At 41.6% G+C, this 16,009-nt stretch overlaps 1 protein-coding gene across 1 annotated transcript in view; it reads right to left on the bottom strand.

Annotated features, from left to right (window-relative positions):
- ubl3a (ubiquitin-like 3a) overlaps positions 1 to 15,616 on the bottom strand; it is a 35,514-nt gene extending 19,898 nt beyond the window's left edge. Inside the window, exon 1 of the mRNA XM_026181370.1 lies at positions 14,873 to 15,616. Within this exon, the coding sequence (XP_026037155.1) occupies positions 14,873 to 14,899 (27 nt within the window). The 5' untranslated portion in view covers positions 14,900 to 15,616. The remainder of the gene's footprint in view (positions 1 to 14,872) is intronic.
- Between the last annotated feature and the right edge of the window lie 393 nt (positions 15,617 to 16,009).

Here is a 16,009-nt window from a genome sequence, read left to right as displayed (position 1 = left end):
GAAGTGCTTCTGCATGAAAGCAAAAAGAAACTGAGAGCTATTTATAACTTTCCTCCGGAAAAAGGCTATACGGTAGGTGCAATGCATGCTTCATCACGAAACCTCAGAAACCTCTCTTCATAAATCTTGCTCTTATTGGGTTTTTTTAAATACTGTCTCTGTTACTCTCCTTGTATAAAGGATTGCATTTCTAGGAAATCTATATCTATAAAAACATGCATCTTTTTTCTCTCCTACATGAACTGCATTCAATTTGCACAACTTATTTCTTTCTTGAAATGTGGGCTTTTGGAACAACTAACCACCTCTAACTTCAGTCTTATCTTACCCAAAGAAACCACAACCTTAACCCTCTTAACAGGTATACGCACAGTTTCCTATCCTCTGAATGTCAAGTGAATTCCTCTAAAAGTTACAGTGTACTGCCTTATTGTCTTTTTCTTGGAAACCGTTGCTGAAGAGGCTCAAAAAAAAAAAAAGCAACAACAACAACAAAAACTATCAACTTGTTCACCAATTAATGCTGACAGAAAAAAAAATTTCAAGGTTAGTGTTTGTAATAAACACCATGAACAGAAGTATAAAGATTTTAAGGTACAGAATTACAAAAAACAAAACAGCAGTAATAATAATAATATAATAAATGGCTTAGTGAGCAAGAAACTAACTTATCTAGCCTCTATTAACTGTAAATTTTATTGGAAATTGAGATTTCTGTCTTTTTTTATTCCACAGCAGGTTGCAGTGTTATAGCATCACACTCAGTTCACATTGAAATGCACAGAATTCAAGACAAGCAACACATTGCTGCAGAAGTGATGACACAATATCACAACTACACAGTCACATTCAACTACAGCGCAGCCCACCTAGACCCTTATTTGTTTGTTTGTCAGTGCAGCTATGTCACGTCGTAACTGACGGGTAACTGACGACTAAGCTAACGACTCTTGTTTACATCGCAGTCAAAAAATAAAAGGTTGAAGCTAAAACTTTAAGAGCAGTCTCAGATATGAGCTGTGTGTGGGTTACTATTTGCCTTTTGTGCTCTACTGTAACCTAAACTGGTGTAGGTAATGAGTAAATGGTCACAATGCAAGTACATTAGGAAACACTGACACCATAGCACGAAAAACAGCACGGAAAACACTGGGTGTTGTCTCCTTGTTTTGGCTCCCACTAAGGTTTTTCAGGGTTTTGTTATCAGTCAACAACTCTCAAGGTGTGCTTAAAGAACAAAACCAACATTTGTGTGTGTGTGTTTCCTTTTTTTTTTTTTTTGCATTCAGTGTAACTGAAAGCTACAGGTGTTGAAACTGCCTGGAACAACAGACTCTAGGGACATGTATGACTTACATTATCTTTTACATGTATACTATAATGTGTGTGTATACATGGTTGTCTTGTTTTGAATCAGCACTGGATTCTGTTTGGAGTTTTCTCCTTTCTTTCACTCTAATTTTCTACACATGCAGGCGTGTTGCCGGTAAAGTGACCCCACACACACACACACACACACACACACACACACACACACACGCAGACTTGATGATTGCTGGTGATGGCACTAAAGTAGGGACATCCTGTCCTTTACCTCATTCGTCCAACCATTTGCTCAGCCTGCTCACGCCTCCTCCTCTCTTTGTCCTTTGCTTCCATCACACAGTGTCTCACCAATGTGACTTCCTCCCGTGTGCTTTCCCCTGCCTATTGCTATGTAAAAAACCCTGGAGACATGTAAAGCATCCCCATGCTGCTCTTCCCCTCCCTACCTCCCAAGAGAGCTGCATGCTCTGATGTGACCTCTGCCTTCCCCTGTCTCCTCTTCATCCTCCCTACTGTGTCAGCCCCCCTATCTCCCAAGAGGTGTGCAGTCCAGGTAGCCAATTTGTAACTTTCAGGTTTCCCCCGCCCCCAAAGAACAAGCTTTCCCCTGTACTACATCAGTGCCTCTATAATTAATTGATCACATGCATTTTCAGAATCATAGCCAGCAATTAATTAAGAAAAGAGGGCAATCCCTCCCCTGTTAATCGCTTCTAGAGTGTGAAAATTTGGAGGATTAAGTGAACAAAATAAAAGGAAATGGCCATCAACAGATTTATTGGCATTCCTCCTTGCAAAAATCTTTTTGGCGGTATTTGCAGGCAGCAGATTAATGCAAATCAGTCTTGTCTTGAAATTAAAAGTGCATGTTTATGGAGTAAAGGCTTAGCGGGAGTGTTAAAGACCAACTGATATAACATGTGAGGGGGGGACAACAGAGTCGAGAGTAGAAACGGCCCAGAGACAGCAGTTATATCCACGACACTGCATTTTCTTTTCTCCTTCAGAAACAAGCACTGCCCTGTAGTCACGACTCACGTGATGCCGAGTGTGTGTAGAGGAGAAATTGTGTGTCTGTGTGGATGTGTCTGTGTGTATGTCTGTGTATGTGTGTGGGTCTGTGTGTTGGAGGGGAAGAGAGGGAGGCACACACAGAGACATAGCTGGCAAGCTAAAATGCCCTCTGTGCAGGAATTCACCAGATGGTACTGGACAGAAACCAGGGCTATGACACACACACACACACACACACACACACACACACACACACACACACACACACACACACACACACACAGTACATTATCTGAGCCTATTTGAGAATGAGAATTAAAGAAAGTTATTAAATTCTGACACAAGATTATGCAGTAAGAAACCAAAGAATTATTAAAATGAGCCTAAAGCAAAATTTAACTTGAGGTCATCCGGCTGTTTGCAATTAAAAACAGACTATTAGGCAATCACAATATTAACAATGCAACTAGCACTAAGCCTCATAAAGCGAGACAACAGACAGAGGAGTGCAAGATTAGGCACATTAGAGATTTCACCATACCATACAATCCTGTATAACATAATGCAATCTAATGAAATGGCCTTACAACAAATCAATGGCTCTGCGATGAATGTTATCTCCATGATGCTCATTTGCTGTTTGGGGAAATATCTACATTTATGTCTTGTTTCATTTCTTGAGAAGGGCCGTGGTGTTGTTGTGTTAAATAACACTGCATCGGATGTTACAATAGCTCACCGGGTTGAGAAGGGGGGCCCAGAGGCCATAAGGCTATTGCAGAGGCGTCTCTTCCCCGGCTCTGTCTCCCAGCTTTCCTCGCCACTCTCAAATGCCCTGTCATAATAAAGACTAAAAGTCCCCCCCCTTCCCGCCCATTAACATGATGCATTTACTTGCATCACCCACACAATAGCCTAAACGTTCCAAACTTCCAAAAACCTCAACAGAAATCTCCTACAACTTCAATTAAGTGATAATAAAAAATGTATTAGTTATCTGATCAAAACAAACATAAATTTAGCACGTCTTTGTGTCTGCAGAATATAAGACATGCACCGGCAGTTTTCATCATTGTTTATTTATTTTTTCATTGTTCTGGTTAAGGCTTTTAGCCTCCGATTATGCTCGTTTGTACACAACAGGAAAAAGGAAGCCTCTGTGGGGAGACAGTGGAGGCAAGCAGTTACACAAGCAACAACAGGAAGGCACAGGATAGCGACAGAGGGGGGAGGGGATTCATGAGGTTTCATATTGTTCCAATACGATACAGACGCCCGAGTGAGGTTAAGGGATGTTGTGCTGCTTCTGTAATGTAAGCAGAATTGAGATGATGGCACACACGTGTCACAATAAAGGAATCTGCGTCACACATAACCACCTGAGATGACAGAAGTGGCTGAAGATGCAGAAGTTTGGTTAACCATTTCAGAACGAAGCACAGCACGCTTTCACAAACAAGGGTGCTTTTTATACAATGTTGTGACCTTTAGATTAAAAATTAAACAGGATTACTGTGCCTCTCAGCCTTAATGGTTCGTCTGAGCTTTAAACTCCACTGTACCAACATCAGCTGACTGAGGAGTCTGTGCTAAATGAAAGCCAGCTAAACTTAGCTGAAATGTGCCAGCTTTATATATACAGACACACACAAGCATCTGAGCTTCCAAATGCCACTAGCCTCAAACACTAATTTAGGGCCCACTGACTGGTTCTGTAACTGTATATCTGGCACACGGGAGCCACTTCACAGAGATGTGTAATTAGCCTAAATCATGGTTGATATCTGATGTCTTCTATGTAAGTCAAAGTTCTGCCATTTCCCCCCGACATAAACGGTTCTTCCTTATTACCAGAAACTGAGAAAAACAGTTCAAAAGCCTTCAGTCACGTCAGTTCAAGGTCTAATGCTTCATTGCTGCTAGCTAGTTTAGATAAGAACACACACAGACACACAAGTGTGCACACACAAAAGCCCTGCCAGGATCATTAGAGATCTTCATCGAGCGCTCCATAGCATCTAACATGCAATGACAAATTTGTGCAAGACACCATGAAGGCCAAACATACCCTCTCTCTATTCCCCATATCAACCAGCATGCATGCACACAAACACACACGCACTCTCCCTTTTTAACTCTATGACCTCTGCCTCTTGATTCCTCATTGCCCATTTCCACCACCTGTGTCTATGTGAATATATTAAAACCAGAAAGACAGGAGAAAGACTCTGATTATGTTACTCTTTAATTTGACATCATTACAACCCAAAACGAGCCAAAAACACACCCTGCCAATTTTCTGTTACATCCTGTTCGGCATAAGCTTGACATTACTTCAGTATTAAGAACACATCCCGTACACAAACACACAGGAGTTTCTTAGTAGGCTCGGTGCGAGGACTCACACAGCAAACTGAAGTTGCACGGAGGGGATTTTCAGCGGCTGAGGAAAAAAAAAAAAGCCGGAATGCTGGTGTGACCGTTCTCAAAGTGGCAAAACGGAAATAAAGTTGGATTTGATTCTGGCCAAATATTTTCTTCTAGCTACAGCCGCTCAATTTTTTCTTTCCTGTGTTTATAATCACACAAATATCATGTTCTGAAACTCTTCTGAGCTTAGGATTTTCAAATAACATAACAAAGTGACTGTTTAATAAATGAATCAATTATCAAACAATCACAGCAGCAGAAACGCTTACAGAAACAATTATCAGCTGTTGCCTCTTCTAGCTATGATACAATTAAGACAAGTCAAAGCATGGCATGGTGCTCATCATCTGATGATTGCAGACAATAAACATGATATCATCTCCTTTTCAGAGAAAGCCATTACCTTATCATTAACTGTGCTATATGTAACTATCTAACCCTGTTCTCTACCTACCAGCAGACTGACCATGTCACTGTTGTGCCAGATCTCGGTGTTTTTCAGAAGCTGGTGATGGGATGGGTCTGCTCTACAGGGGATACCCTACAACCTGGAGGACCACTCTAACCAGCACCTCTACGACACCGTGAACTAGGTGACTGCCAAACAGCCACTACAGCTGCAGTAAAAGATGATGATGCTGAAGTCCACATCTAAACTCACAGCTAATCATGAGACCTAAATCTGTTGGGTGAATCGTGACTCATATCTTGGATCTTGGTCATACCACATAAAATCATCTTCATCCTCATAATCATGATGTGGCTAAACTGCCCTCCCCAAGCTGCTTCTGAATGACACTAGGCTGGGTTGATTTAAAAAAAAGAACAAGAAGCTGTGTCAGACTTTTTACATTTTGAAAACACAGAGAGGAAAATCTATGACTGACAACCACAACGGAGTACAAGTCTAGTTTCAAAGACATGTGTTTGATGACCTGAGGTCAGCGGATCCTTTTGGAACATCCAGTCAATGAGGCTTAACCTTTGGATGACTGCTCCATGGCTCACACCTCCCCTGTTTGGGGCCCAAAGAGTTTCAACGCTGACCCTCTAATTCTCTCGGTACGTGCTGTCTGTCTGAGTGCTCTGGCACAGGGTGTCTGAATATCAGGACAGATTTAAGCACTGATGTAGAAACGGCAGCCTGTCCAGAAATGTATGAGAAAGAGGGCTATTTGATTCATGCCCGGTTCTATTCAATTCAATTTATTGTCATCACACAAAGCCGAGCCAGTGCAATGAAATTTGCAGCATCAATCAGGGCAGCACAACGACACGACAAGTGCACAGATTGAGACCTTCGCTGGCTCAAATAGAAGGAAGATCAATACAATGTTCTCCATAGAATTACCATACGATAACATGCATGCGAGTATAGGGTAAGATAAACAGCAGATTAACGAGTTTATTAGTAACCTGTTATTACTGATAAAGTGGCAGAGCATGGCAGTCTCTGATCCAGTCATTGTGTTGTTCCATAACATGAACAGCGCAGACACACACATATACATAGAGCCTGTCCTGGCACAGCGAAGCTTTAATATAAATGTCCCCTCAGCTGGAAATTGTTTCCAGCGTAGCTGAAAGACCGCTTTTATTGAGCTAGTTAAACACCCCCACCCCATCCCCCTTTTCTCCTACACACAACCAGCACACACGCTCCTTTTTTATACTCGACATAATACTTCTAAAGAAACACAAGGTATTTTTCTGCATTTGTAAGCCTTTTTTTAGATTTACTTAAATTATACACCGAAAAAACAACAGTGTCACAGTTTTAAGTAAAGTCCTCATCGTGTAATGTCGTTTGAATGACATTAAATATAAAGCATGACATTATAAGAGGACCCAAAAGTCTGCAAATGTAGTTAATGCCTGGTGTAAACCTGAAATAAATGCATTACTCATTTAGAATGAACATGTTTGTGCAGAATTTTCATCAGCGGGGGGGGGGGATGGAAAAATACAAAAGCGTCCAGTTTGCATTAATGATTCACATTAGTTCACATTGCCGGTTGGGGAAAAAAATGACAATGAGCAGCATATTTAATGACGCTATCATACCCCCTTTGCACAAGTGCCTCGGGTGGTTGAGAAAACGATATAAATGAACAAAAGGTTTTCACTCGGTCTCCTTTTGGAAAACAAGACTTTCTATGTAAAGGACATTATAATGAGCTTTTGTTAGACTGCTCATCTTCCTTTTCACGTCTAACTCTGTGGCCCTTTCTCAACTCGTGTTTCTCTTCCTCTTTTCATCTTCTTAATTCAGCCGGCTGAAGCATGAATTTAATTCCTTTAGTATTAGGTGGCAGCTCATCTTCTCCTTATCTCTCTTTTACAGTTAAGCTGCTGTTTTCTTAGACGTTAACTTAAAATACATTGTGGTCCTGTCTTTGATTATATTTCTGGGTTTATGGCGATTTAAAACAGATGAAGAACAGTGTTGGGATTGTGCATTTGGGTGTTTTTCTGCCAGAGATATATTTGCGCCATCATGGGATGGGCCTTTAGCTACGTCAAGTTGGGAGATTTACAATTTACAGGAAACATAATTGAATGTATTGGTGACATTTGCGTGATTATAGACTCACAGTGTCTTTTTGTATGGCTAGCCAGTGACATAAGGCGTTAAATGATACAGTGCCAGCAGCACAGGAACAGCATCATCACATGCAAACAGCGGCTTTTTGAAGCCAGTCCAGTTTGTCCTGGGATCTGGAGCAAAGGTGAGCTGGTGTGGGTGTTACTCCACCGGCAACACCAACAGCAAATACGTCACATTTAACAGCAAGAAGAGGTTGTGCGTTCGCTGCTTCCTTCATGCAAATATGCACATGCTCACATTTGTCAAAAAATAAACATGCACGTCGACATTAAAAGCAGCTGCAAGCGCACGGGGATTCATTTGTTGAGTGTGCGAGCGCTTGTGTACGACTTACATTCATACCCCCTTATTTAAGTCATGCTTGGACTGAACCATTTGGCACAAAAGCCTAAGAGTGTCCTCGGGTTACTTTTGTCCTGAGGTGTTTTGTGTCCAGCATCTACTACTAAGAACATTTCTGTTTTGGAAGAGCTCAATGCCAAGAAATCACAGTTGTCACATCACTATTATTGCTCCAAGGACACAAACATTTACAACTACAACCTGAATTTTAAACAGTTTTGTATTTTCAACTGAGTGTAGTTATAGCCGTTTAAATTCACTTTAGCTTTTGTCATTTAAAAATGTTCTGTTTTAGTTTCAGTGTTAGTTAGTAACTGCATGCAACAGCTGCCTGTCTACTATTAAGACTATTAAGAGGATCAGAATCAGACGAGTAGACCAGTTTCATCTTGAATTACCAGCCCCCACTCGCCCCCAAAATGATGAAGCAGTTCAACGCATTCCTCAGCCTGTGCAAAGCCATACCTGCCAACACCAACTGCTGAAAAGGGGAGGGTTTTCTAACGTAATACGTGCTTATCCCAACACAAGCACAATCTGTCTTTTTCCTTGTAATTCCTTGGGGTGACTTAAACAACTATTCCCTCTTTTAATAAAATCTGTGCCAATCCTGAATTCAAAAATAGGAAAAAAAACTTTAACTTTATTATAAGGATCCAAACGAGGAAGTAACACTTTATTTATACTCCACAGTATTTGATTGTGGAGTTAATGTTTAAAAGCACCTGTAACAGCACAGAGGCTGAAGGGAAACCTAAATTCTGCAGAAAACAAATTGATCATCATTATTGATGTTTACTGTTTTTGCTTTGGGGAACTTAAATATCAATGAGATTGCTTTTTTATAAGTGGAGTTTTTTTATTCCTCCACAGCTGCTCCATATGTTACTCATTCTTCAACCATAATGTTTTACTTTGGTTTGGAGCAGCCAAGAAAAAAGAAACAAAAAAGCAGGTTAATCATCAACTGTATATAAAAGATGGCCCCCAGCTTCCAGGTCAGAAAAGTCTGCATTCTTTCCAAAGGCCAGTCCTTTTTTATGTTCAGTTTGTCAATTATTTTCCCACAGGGAGAATAACAGTTTATAAAGGATGGCATGGAAAAGGATGGGTGGGCAATGTCCAACAACTGCAGGTCCTCTAGGTGTCACTTGAGGCTGGCTCCAAAAGACACCCAATCCCCAAAATGAATAACTTAACAGCATTAGAAAGCATGGTTATGGCCTGGTCCAAAAACAGTTTGAACCTTTATGGACAGTCTATGGACAAGTCAACTCCCTGGATAAATTCAGGGCATGGCTAAATTGTTTTGACAGGTATCCCAATAATGGCACCGGATTAGTGTCTGCTAGGCTTCATCCACATCCTTCCAGTAACTAAACTGGACCTGTTCACTCTGTGTGTGTGCTGTTGGAGCATTTTTAAAGTATTATCCGTCTAATTTTCTTCCTTGTTTTCTACTACAGACCAGCCTATACGTTTGTGCTTTAATTTTGGTGACTGATATTCAGTATTTATTAGTCTGTCCCTTACCACTAATTAGCTGATATGTGCATATCTGCACTGGACAGTTACAGTTTATCAATGCAGCTTGCTAACCAAAGCTTGTCACCTTTATCACTCCACCCATAAGACAACGTCCGGCGTCAACCCCCCCCCCCCCCCCCCCCAAAAAAAACAAAAAAGAACAAGGCGTCCCCCAAAGCACTAAAGGTTAGATTTCAAAATGCAGAGTTAGAAGTCAGTGATCATGTTATCGATGCTACATCCATCTTTTATACTGCATACTACATGCAAGTCCATCAGTGCATCATTTACGTACAGTCTATGGTTGAGCTGAATGTAAACACGGTGTTCACTTACAGCACTACACTAACTCTCCAAGCACGATACCATACATGTATAGAAGAAAACTTGCAGCTTCTTAAAAGGTTATGTTCATGAGGTTCTAAAAATTCCTATTTTTTACATTAACAAGGACAACACTGCTTAATAGAACAACACGTCAAAGGAAACAGACAAGCTGGGAGAAAGAGATCAGGGAGAACTAACAAGTACGTAGCACTACATATTTGCAGCACATTCACAGGATGCACATGCCCAGACACAGGCCACAATGAAGAACATGCAGACAAACGTAAGCAAAAAACAGTTACATAACCAATCGATAGATGACAGCTTCTCAGTTGGACTTCCTGTTGGTGTTGTTGACATGCATCAATGCAATAAAATTACCTCTATACAGAGGACTGCTGGGGATATACATTGACAAGAGCTTTTCTAATATCATTAACTGTAAATACAGCTTTGAAGAGCGATACAGTCCATTTTGCAGCGACAAAGCATCCCCTCACAAATTAACTATAAATACAGCCACACAGTCCACAAACAGATCATAAAAAACTTGACAACTCTTTTTCTTTTCCAATCCCATCAATCAAAATATCGGCTAAATGTATTTGGTTCATTTATGTTTGTTAAAATATTTATATATATATTTTAGCTGCTGTATCTATTCGAATCTCCTGACTGGCTTGAAATTAATAGGAATCAGGCACACAGCTCCTGCACCTTCAGAACTACCATTAGAACTTTCCATGGCTCTGCGAGGCCTGCATGTGACGATGCCAGAGTCAATATGTCAACTGCTGCACGGGGGCAAGATGACGTAATCCTGATCTGTGACTCAAGACCGGCAGTACATGGCATTGGTAGCACACACATATCCAACGACATGCTTTCTCCAACTGGCGCTGTCAGGCTTCAGTCATGTTCTCGCTCCCTCTGAAAGTGTCAATCAAAGCCTTGTTAGCATCTCCAGCCTGAAGCTGACAACGCCTGCGGATCTGTCACTGTGGCATACGTGCTGAGCTAAGCTCTAGCTGGAATCAGAACATCAGAACCGGTAGTGTTGTTTTCTGCAGCAAGGATTCCCCACCCATTGTTTCTTTCATTCCTCATCTGCCACCGACACACAGTGGCCTCTGACCCTGACCTTTGACTTCTTTTGTGTGTGTGCGTGCGTGTGTGTGTGTGTGTGTGTGTGTGTACCCAAACAAGTCACTGCGCTGTTTTCGAAACCACACACAGAGTAGATTTATCCAGTCCTAATACCACTAAACAAATCTGATATACAGCATTTCTTTTGCTTTAAATATAGTCACAGTGGCGCAATCAAAACAACTGGATCGACAATAAGGATTTAGCCATGAATCAATTAATCAAGTCATCATAAGTCAATAGACAGAACAAAGAAAAAAATTAACAATAAGTGGAAAAAAAAGTCTGTTTTAAGTTGAGATTTGCTCAATGACATCCACACACTGCTGTACCAACTTCAATGTCTCCATCAAACCACATCAGCAGCATTTCCAGGCAAAAGACAGAAGACTTCATTGACTTAATAACAGTAATTATTGACTAGGAGCTCACACTGATGTTGTTGTTTTTTTTGTTTGTTTGTTTCAATGATTAAGTTGTAATGAAGCTAGGTCCTCCACGCCAAAACGAGCCAGTTTGGGTGGTTTGGCATTTAATAAGAATGCCTCCCGGGTGGGCGGCTTCCTCAGAATGCTTTCTGGGAACGCCCAGCTGGGAGGAAGCCCAGGGGAAGACTCAGGAGGAACCGGAAAATGCTGCTTAGCCTACTGCCACCTCAGTCCAACTCCCGAGAGTTAGAACTGTACTGTACCACATGGTTTGTTTTGAGTCAGAGCTGCGATCACCTCCTCCAACACAAATTAACATGTTCTCGCCAGTCCACAAATGACGGGGTGTCTGAATACTACACTCGTTGTGTGTGAGTGAGTATGTGTGATCACAGTCTTTATTTCTTCATATCATCTCATAGCAGGATCGCATGTGTTCCTGTAGTAGTAACCTCGTCCAACCGGGAAGAAGGACCAAACAGTTAAATTCATTTAAAATTTGCAGGAGCAGTTGATACAAAACTGTGTCGATCAAACAGCTAATTCCTAAATGACTGCTTATTTGATAAAATAGCTGGAAAATGTCCGCAAGTTCTTAAGGACCAAGTGGATGATTTCAAAAAGCTGCATTTTTGCTTTAAAATAGCAGCTAGCTAAATGGCTAATTCGCTGACTTGTGGAAGCACCCTTTACTGACCCAGTCACCAAAACTCCTCTGTATCACTGACAAAAATCTGAGATGTGTCGATATGATTAAGAGGTCTGCAAACAGGTTAAACCAAAACTTGCTGTTGTTAATGGTTTAAAACAAGCATTAGCATACAAATGCTGCTGTTTCATGGTCTGTTACAAGTCTATGTAAGCTGAAGCTCCCCGTCTTGCCTGTTAAGCTGGGACATATCGAAAGCAGCGATGTCTGAAATTCACTCTGCTCTGTGGGCCTTTCACTCTCATCTGTGGTGTATTCATTCAGCTGGGCTTATCTGAAAAAGGGCACTGCTATCTTCTCCTCTTCCCGCTACTCTCTCCGTCTCTCGTCTCGTCTTGTTGCCACAACACATACCTGCAGTGCACAAAGACCTATCCTTCTACATACTTTCACGCAGACACACACCCAGACTCAGATTCAAGCGTCTCACTGTTGCCATGGGGACTATTTCAACCCTGTCAGCACTTCTAAGATCTGCCCGGAGAGAGGCAATTTGCCCCTCTTCCCATGCTTCGCAGTCTTTCTATCTACCCATCCTCCCCTCCTCCTGCTCCTGCTCCTCCTCCTCTTCTTCTTCTTCTTCTCCCATTCGAAGATGGAAAAAAAATCCCATCCTCCATTCTCGAGAGGCATGACTATTGCTTCTCCTATTCTTTCTGTCAGATTCATTCACCCTCAGTGTTTGGCACCAGCAATCTCCTCTCCTCCTACTCTCACTCCCACTCTATACAGCCTTTATGAGGCTGTGTGTATACACTTGCTTCTTCCTCAGGCTGAGGGAACATTGAGGTGGGGGGCTTGGGGAGAATGTGCATCTGCTGCTGATTTCAGCCACACAGGATCAGCTAAGTGCTGAGAGCTGAGATTTTCCCCCCAAATTTCCGTGGGGAACCCAAGGGGCCAGTTTGATGTATCGACTGAGCCACACCACAAAAGGGAAGATTAGAAAACCTGAAGTGTCTTACTCATGTGGCGAATCTGACCTTTATGTTTCTTCTGCAGGCATTTTAATAGCGTAAGCCTGGAGCAGGTATAAAAAAAAACGATTTAAAAAAGGGGGAAAGGATTACTACTTTGGAGAAGTGAAAAGAATATTATTACTCTACCTCTTAAGAAATGAACTTTATGGCCGGCACTGCCGATAAATGATGTAATAATAATGTGATACTTCCCCAACGGGGGAAATTCTCAGAGAACAAATCAGGCAGAGCCATAAACCAGCTGGCAGGGATTCACTGAGTTGCTTGAAGACAATTTAGCAGGAGGCTTGTGGCTCAAAACCAAAGTTCACTGGCTGAACGATGCTCTTGTGCTACCATAAAAAAATTAAAATAATAATATCCACACCCACAGCCAAGGTGACATAATATTTTAGTATTCAGCTTCCAGTACTTCACAGGTCAAAAGATGAAAGATCCGGCTCATAATTATGTCTGTAATCTGTGAGAATATCTCGCCATTAGCTACACTTTGAGATGCTCTAACACACATATACACAGTGGACGTCTCATTTACTTCCTCAGAGCATTATCCAAATATCCCGACAACATTATGGACCCGCAGCTAAGGGGATCAGCTGAACTTGGACAGGCCGGAGCAGGGCCACAGCTGGGATAGCTGATCTCCCGGAGGGGCCATATTACACGGTTTATCCTTTCTATACATAGACCTGTAAGTATTCTTAGTGCCACCACACGCTGGCAGCAAAGATAACAGCCATAAAACTGTCATGCCCACGGGAAGGGAAGCATTACGTCAAAGACCCAAACCCAGCTAAATGCACTTTGTGATGCTTTTAATTTTTGACAGTGGGGAGACAGGAAGCTGACGTAAATCCTTATGAGGAGAGCTCATAATACACATGACAGCCAGTAAGCTAGTGTAAAACAAGTTAAGATGTCATAGTGACTGAAAGAGTTGCCTGCTGATGACCACTTTTTACTGCCTTTGTTTTAAGGTCTACATCAGTAGGTGTGACATGTCGCTGTATGACGCTGATTTTATAAACTCCAGGGTGCTTTCAGGCTTTCTGCGATGGCTCCAATCTGATAAAGGCATGAGGAACAGATCTGAGCGGGAAGTATCATCAAACTGGGAAATGCAGAGTAATCGCAATACGATAAATCACAGCAACATAATTAAAAGTATGTGTTCCCACAGGATCGTGCTGCTGGTTATTGCAGTTTCTGCTCATGTTTTACAAATGTTTGTGCATGCACTGCCTTCTTTTTTCATGCGTTTGTGTGTGTTTTAAAATGTACTGATCTTTTTAAACTTCATCTAACGTTTCCAGGATGCCATTGTCTTCCACGGCTCCCTCTGCAGCGTGAAGATGAATTTCTAAACCCTTGTAACTTTCTTGAGTAATGCATGTGCAATTAACTCAACTTTTCTTTAGCCTCAGGATTTACGAAAGGGTGCCGACCAGAGCTCAAGTGGAGCAAATGATCGGTCCAGCAGTTTGCAATCTAAATATGTTCAATTCAGGTCTGAGGTTCTGATTTCTTCCAAAAGCTGGACCCAGGTAATGTTAAGCTTTGTGTCATGATCAAAACTGCCTGTTAACCTCCACAATCAACTTCTTTCTTCACATTTCCTAACTTTTTAAGTTCTCTCTGGATGCAACTGCCTCACCACAGCAAGATAATATGATGCATAAAAATGAAGGTACACTTGATGATGGATTGTAAATGGAGTATAAAGCTTCCAGAGCTTGCTAAAGGAGCTTCACACTTAGTCAATGGCAGCCTAAAACTTTTTACAACATGTACTTTTAAACAGTCAGCAAGAAGAAAAGAAAAAAGTTAAACTTCCACATTTTATTTCCAGAGAACCTCTGGAGACCCAAATTTGATCAGCCATAAAGGGTCACACATACAGCTGAATTAATAAAAGCAGAAGTAGCGGTCGTGGGCAGGACACACTCAGACGCGTCTGCTTTCAAGTCCAAAGCCTGAGGAAATGAATGGGTGTGAATGTTAAAACAGCGGAGGAGCTGACAGGCATTTCTCTTACCATGTCTGCTGGGGTGCTGCCCGTCATCGTGAAGCTTCTCCCGGTACTCGGAGGTGTTCAAACGCACATACACACACTCACAATCTCCCTCGCAGGGCAGATGCCAATATTCCTTCTCTTTTTTTTCTTCCTTTTTCTCGCACTTGTAAAAAAGCTCCCCGCAGCTCTGACAAACGCGTCCTTGTGGTGTTTTAAAAGCAGGAATTTATTTTTTTTTATTCCCGGCGACTCGCTCTTTCTATCTCTGTCTGTCTTTCTTTTTTTTCCCACAGTCACAACACTGAGGTAGCCGAGACGTGTGAAAATGCCTCTTCCTCTCTATTGCACAATCATTTCGTTAATGTCTCTCCCTCACAAATCACTGATTTGGGGAAATATACTTAAGATTAGAGGGGCAAACTGTCGACCCGAGGGCCTCCTTTGACCCTCAAACATCAACAATATCCCGATTCAGAAAAAACAGAGGTGCCTGCGACATGCGAAAAAACCAATACTGCTGGCACATCCGGACGCGGACCTTGTTCTCTCGGGGTGGAAAAAGAACAAAAAAACATCCGCAAGGTTAACGTCTGCCGTCCTCTGATAAACTCGGACACGTCCGCCGGTCGGCGTGAAAAGGCGAAACGGTGATATGAGCCGGTCCTGCTCTTTAAAATGCGGGTATGACCGCTGTTAGCGTTTCAGACTGCACTGCTGCACCTTTAGGACCCGTTCAGCTGTCATTCCGCTGCCTCGAGTCAGAGTAAAGCTAGCCAACGATTCAGAACTTCCGGTGTGGGTTTTCAAAATAAAAGAATGTAACCGCTTAAAGGCTTTTTGTGTGAAAGTTTTTCTTTGAAAAAATTGGGGAAAAAAATAATGTACAAATCATGACATTAGTCTAGCATGCTGGGGTTTCTATCTGTCTATCTATCTATTTATCTAGCTATCATTTCATTTTTTTTTTCATATCATAGAACTTCCCACTTAAATTATGATTCTCAAACATTATGTGGTTGTCTCCTCCCACTAAAGTAAGTAATAATATTAATAAATATAAAACACATTAATTCATGAACAATAATAAAAAAATAAATAAAAGTATCTTATCTATCCATCACTACTAATCCTATTTTCTATTATTATAGTATATTATAC

Source organism: Astatotilapia calliptera, chromosome 10 (assembly GCF_900246225.1).
Source record: "Astatotilapia calliptera chromosome 10, fAstCal1.2, whole genome shotgun sequence".
Taxonomy (NCBI): domain Eukaryota; kingdom Metazoa; phylum Chordata; class Actinopteri; order Cichliformes; family Cichlidae; genus Astatotilapia; species Astatotilapia calliptera.
The sequence above is the reverse complement of the archived record's forward strand: the minus strand, read 5'-3'. Positions and strand labels throughout refer to the sequence as shown.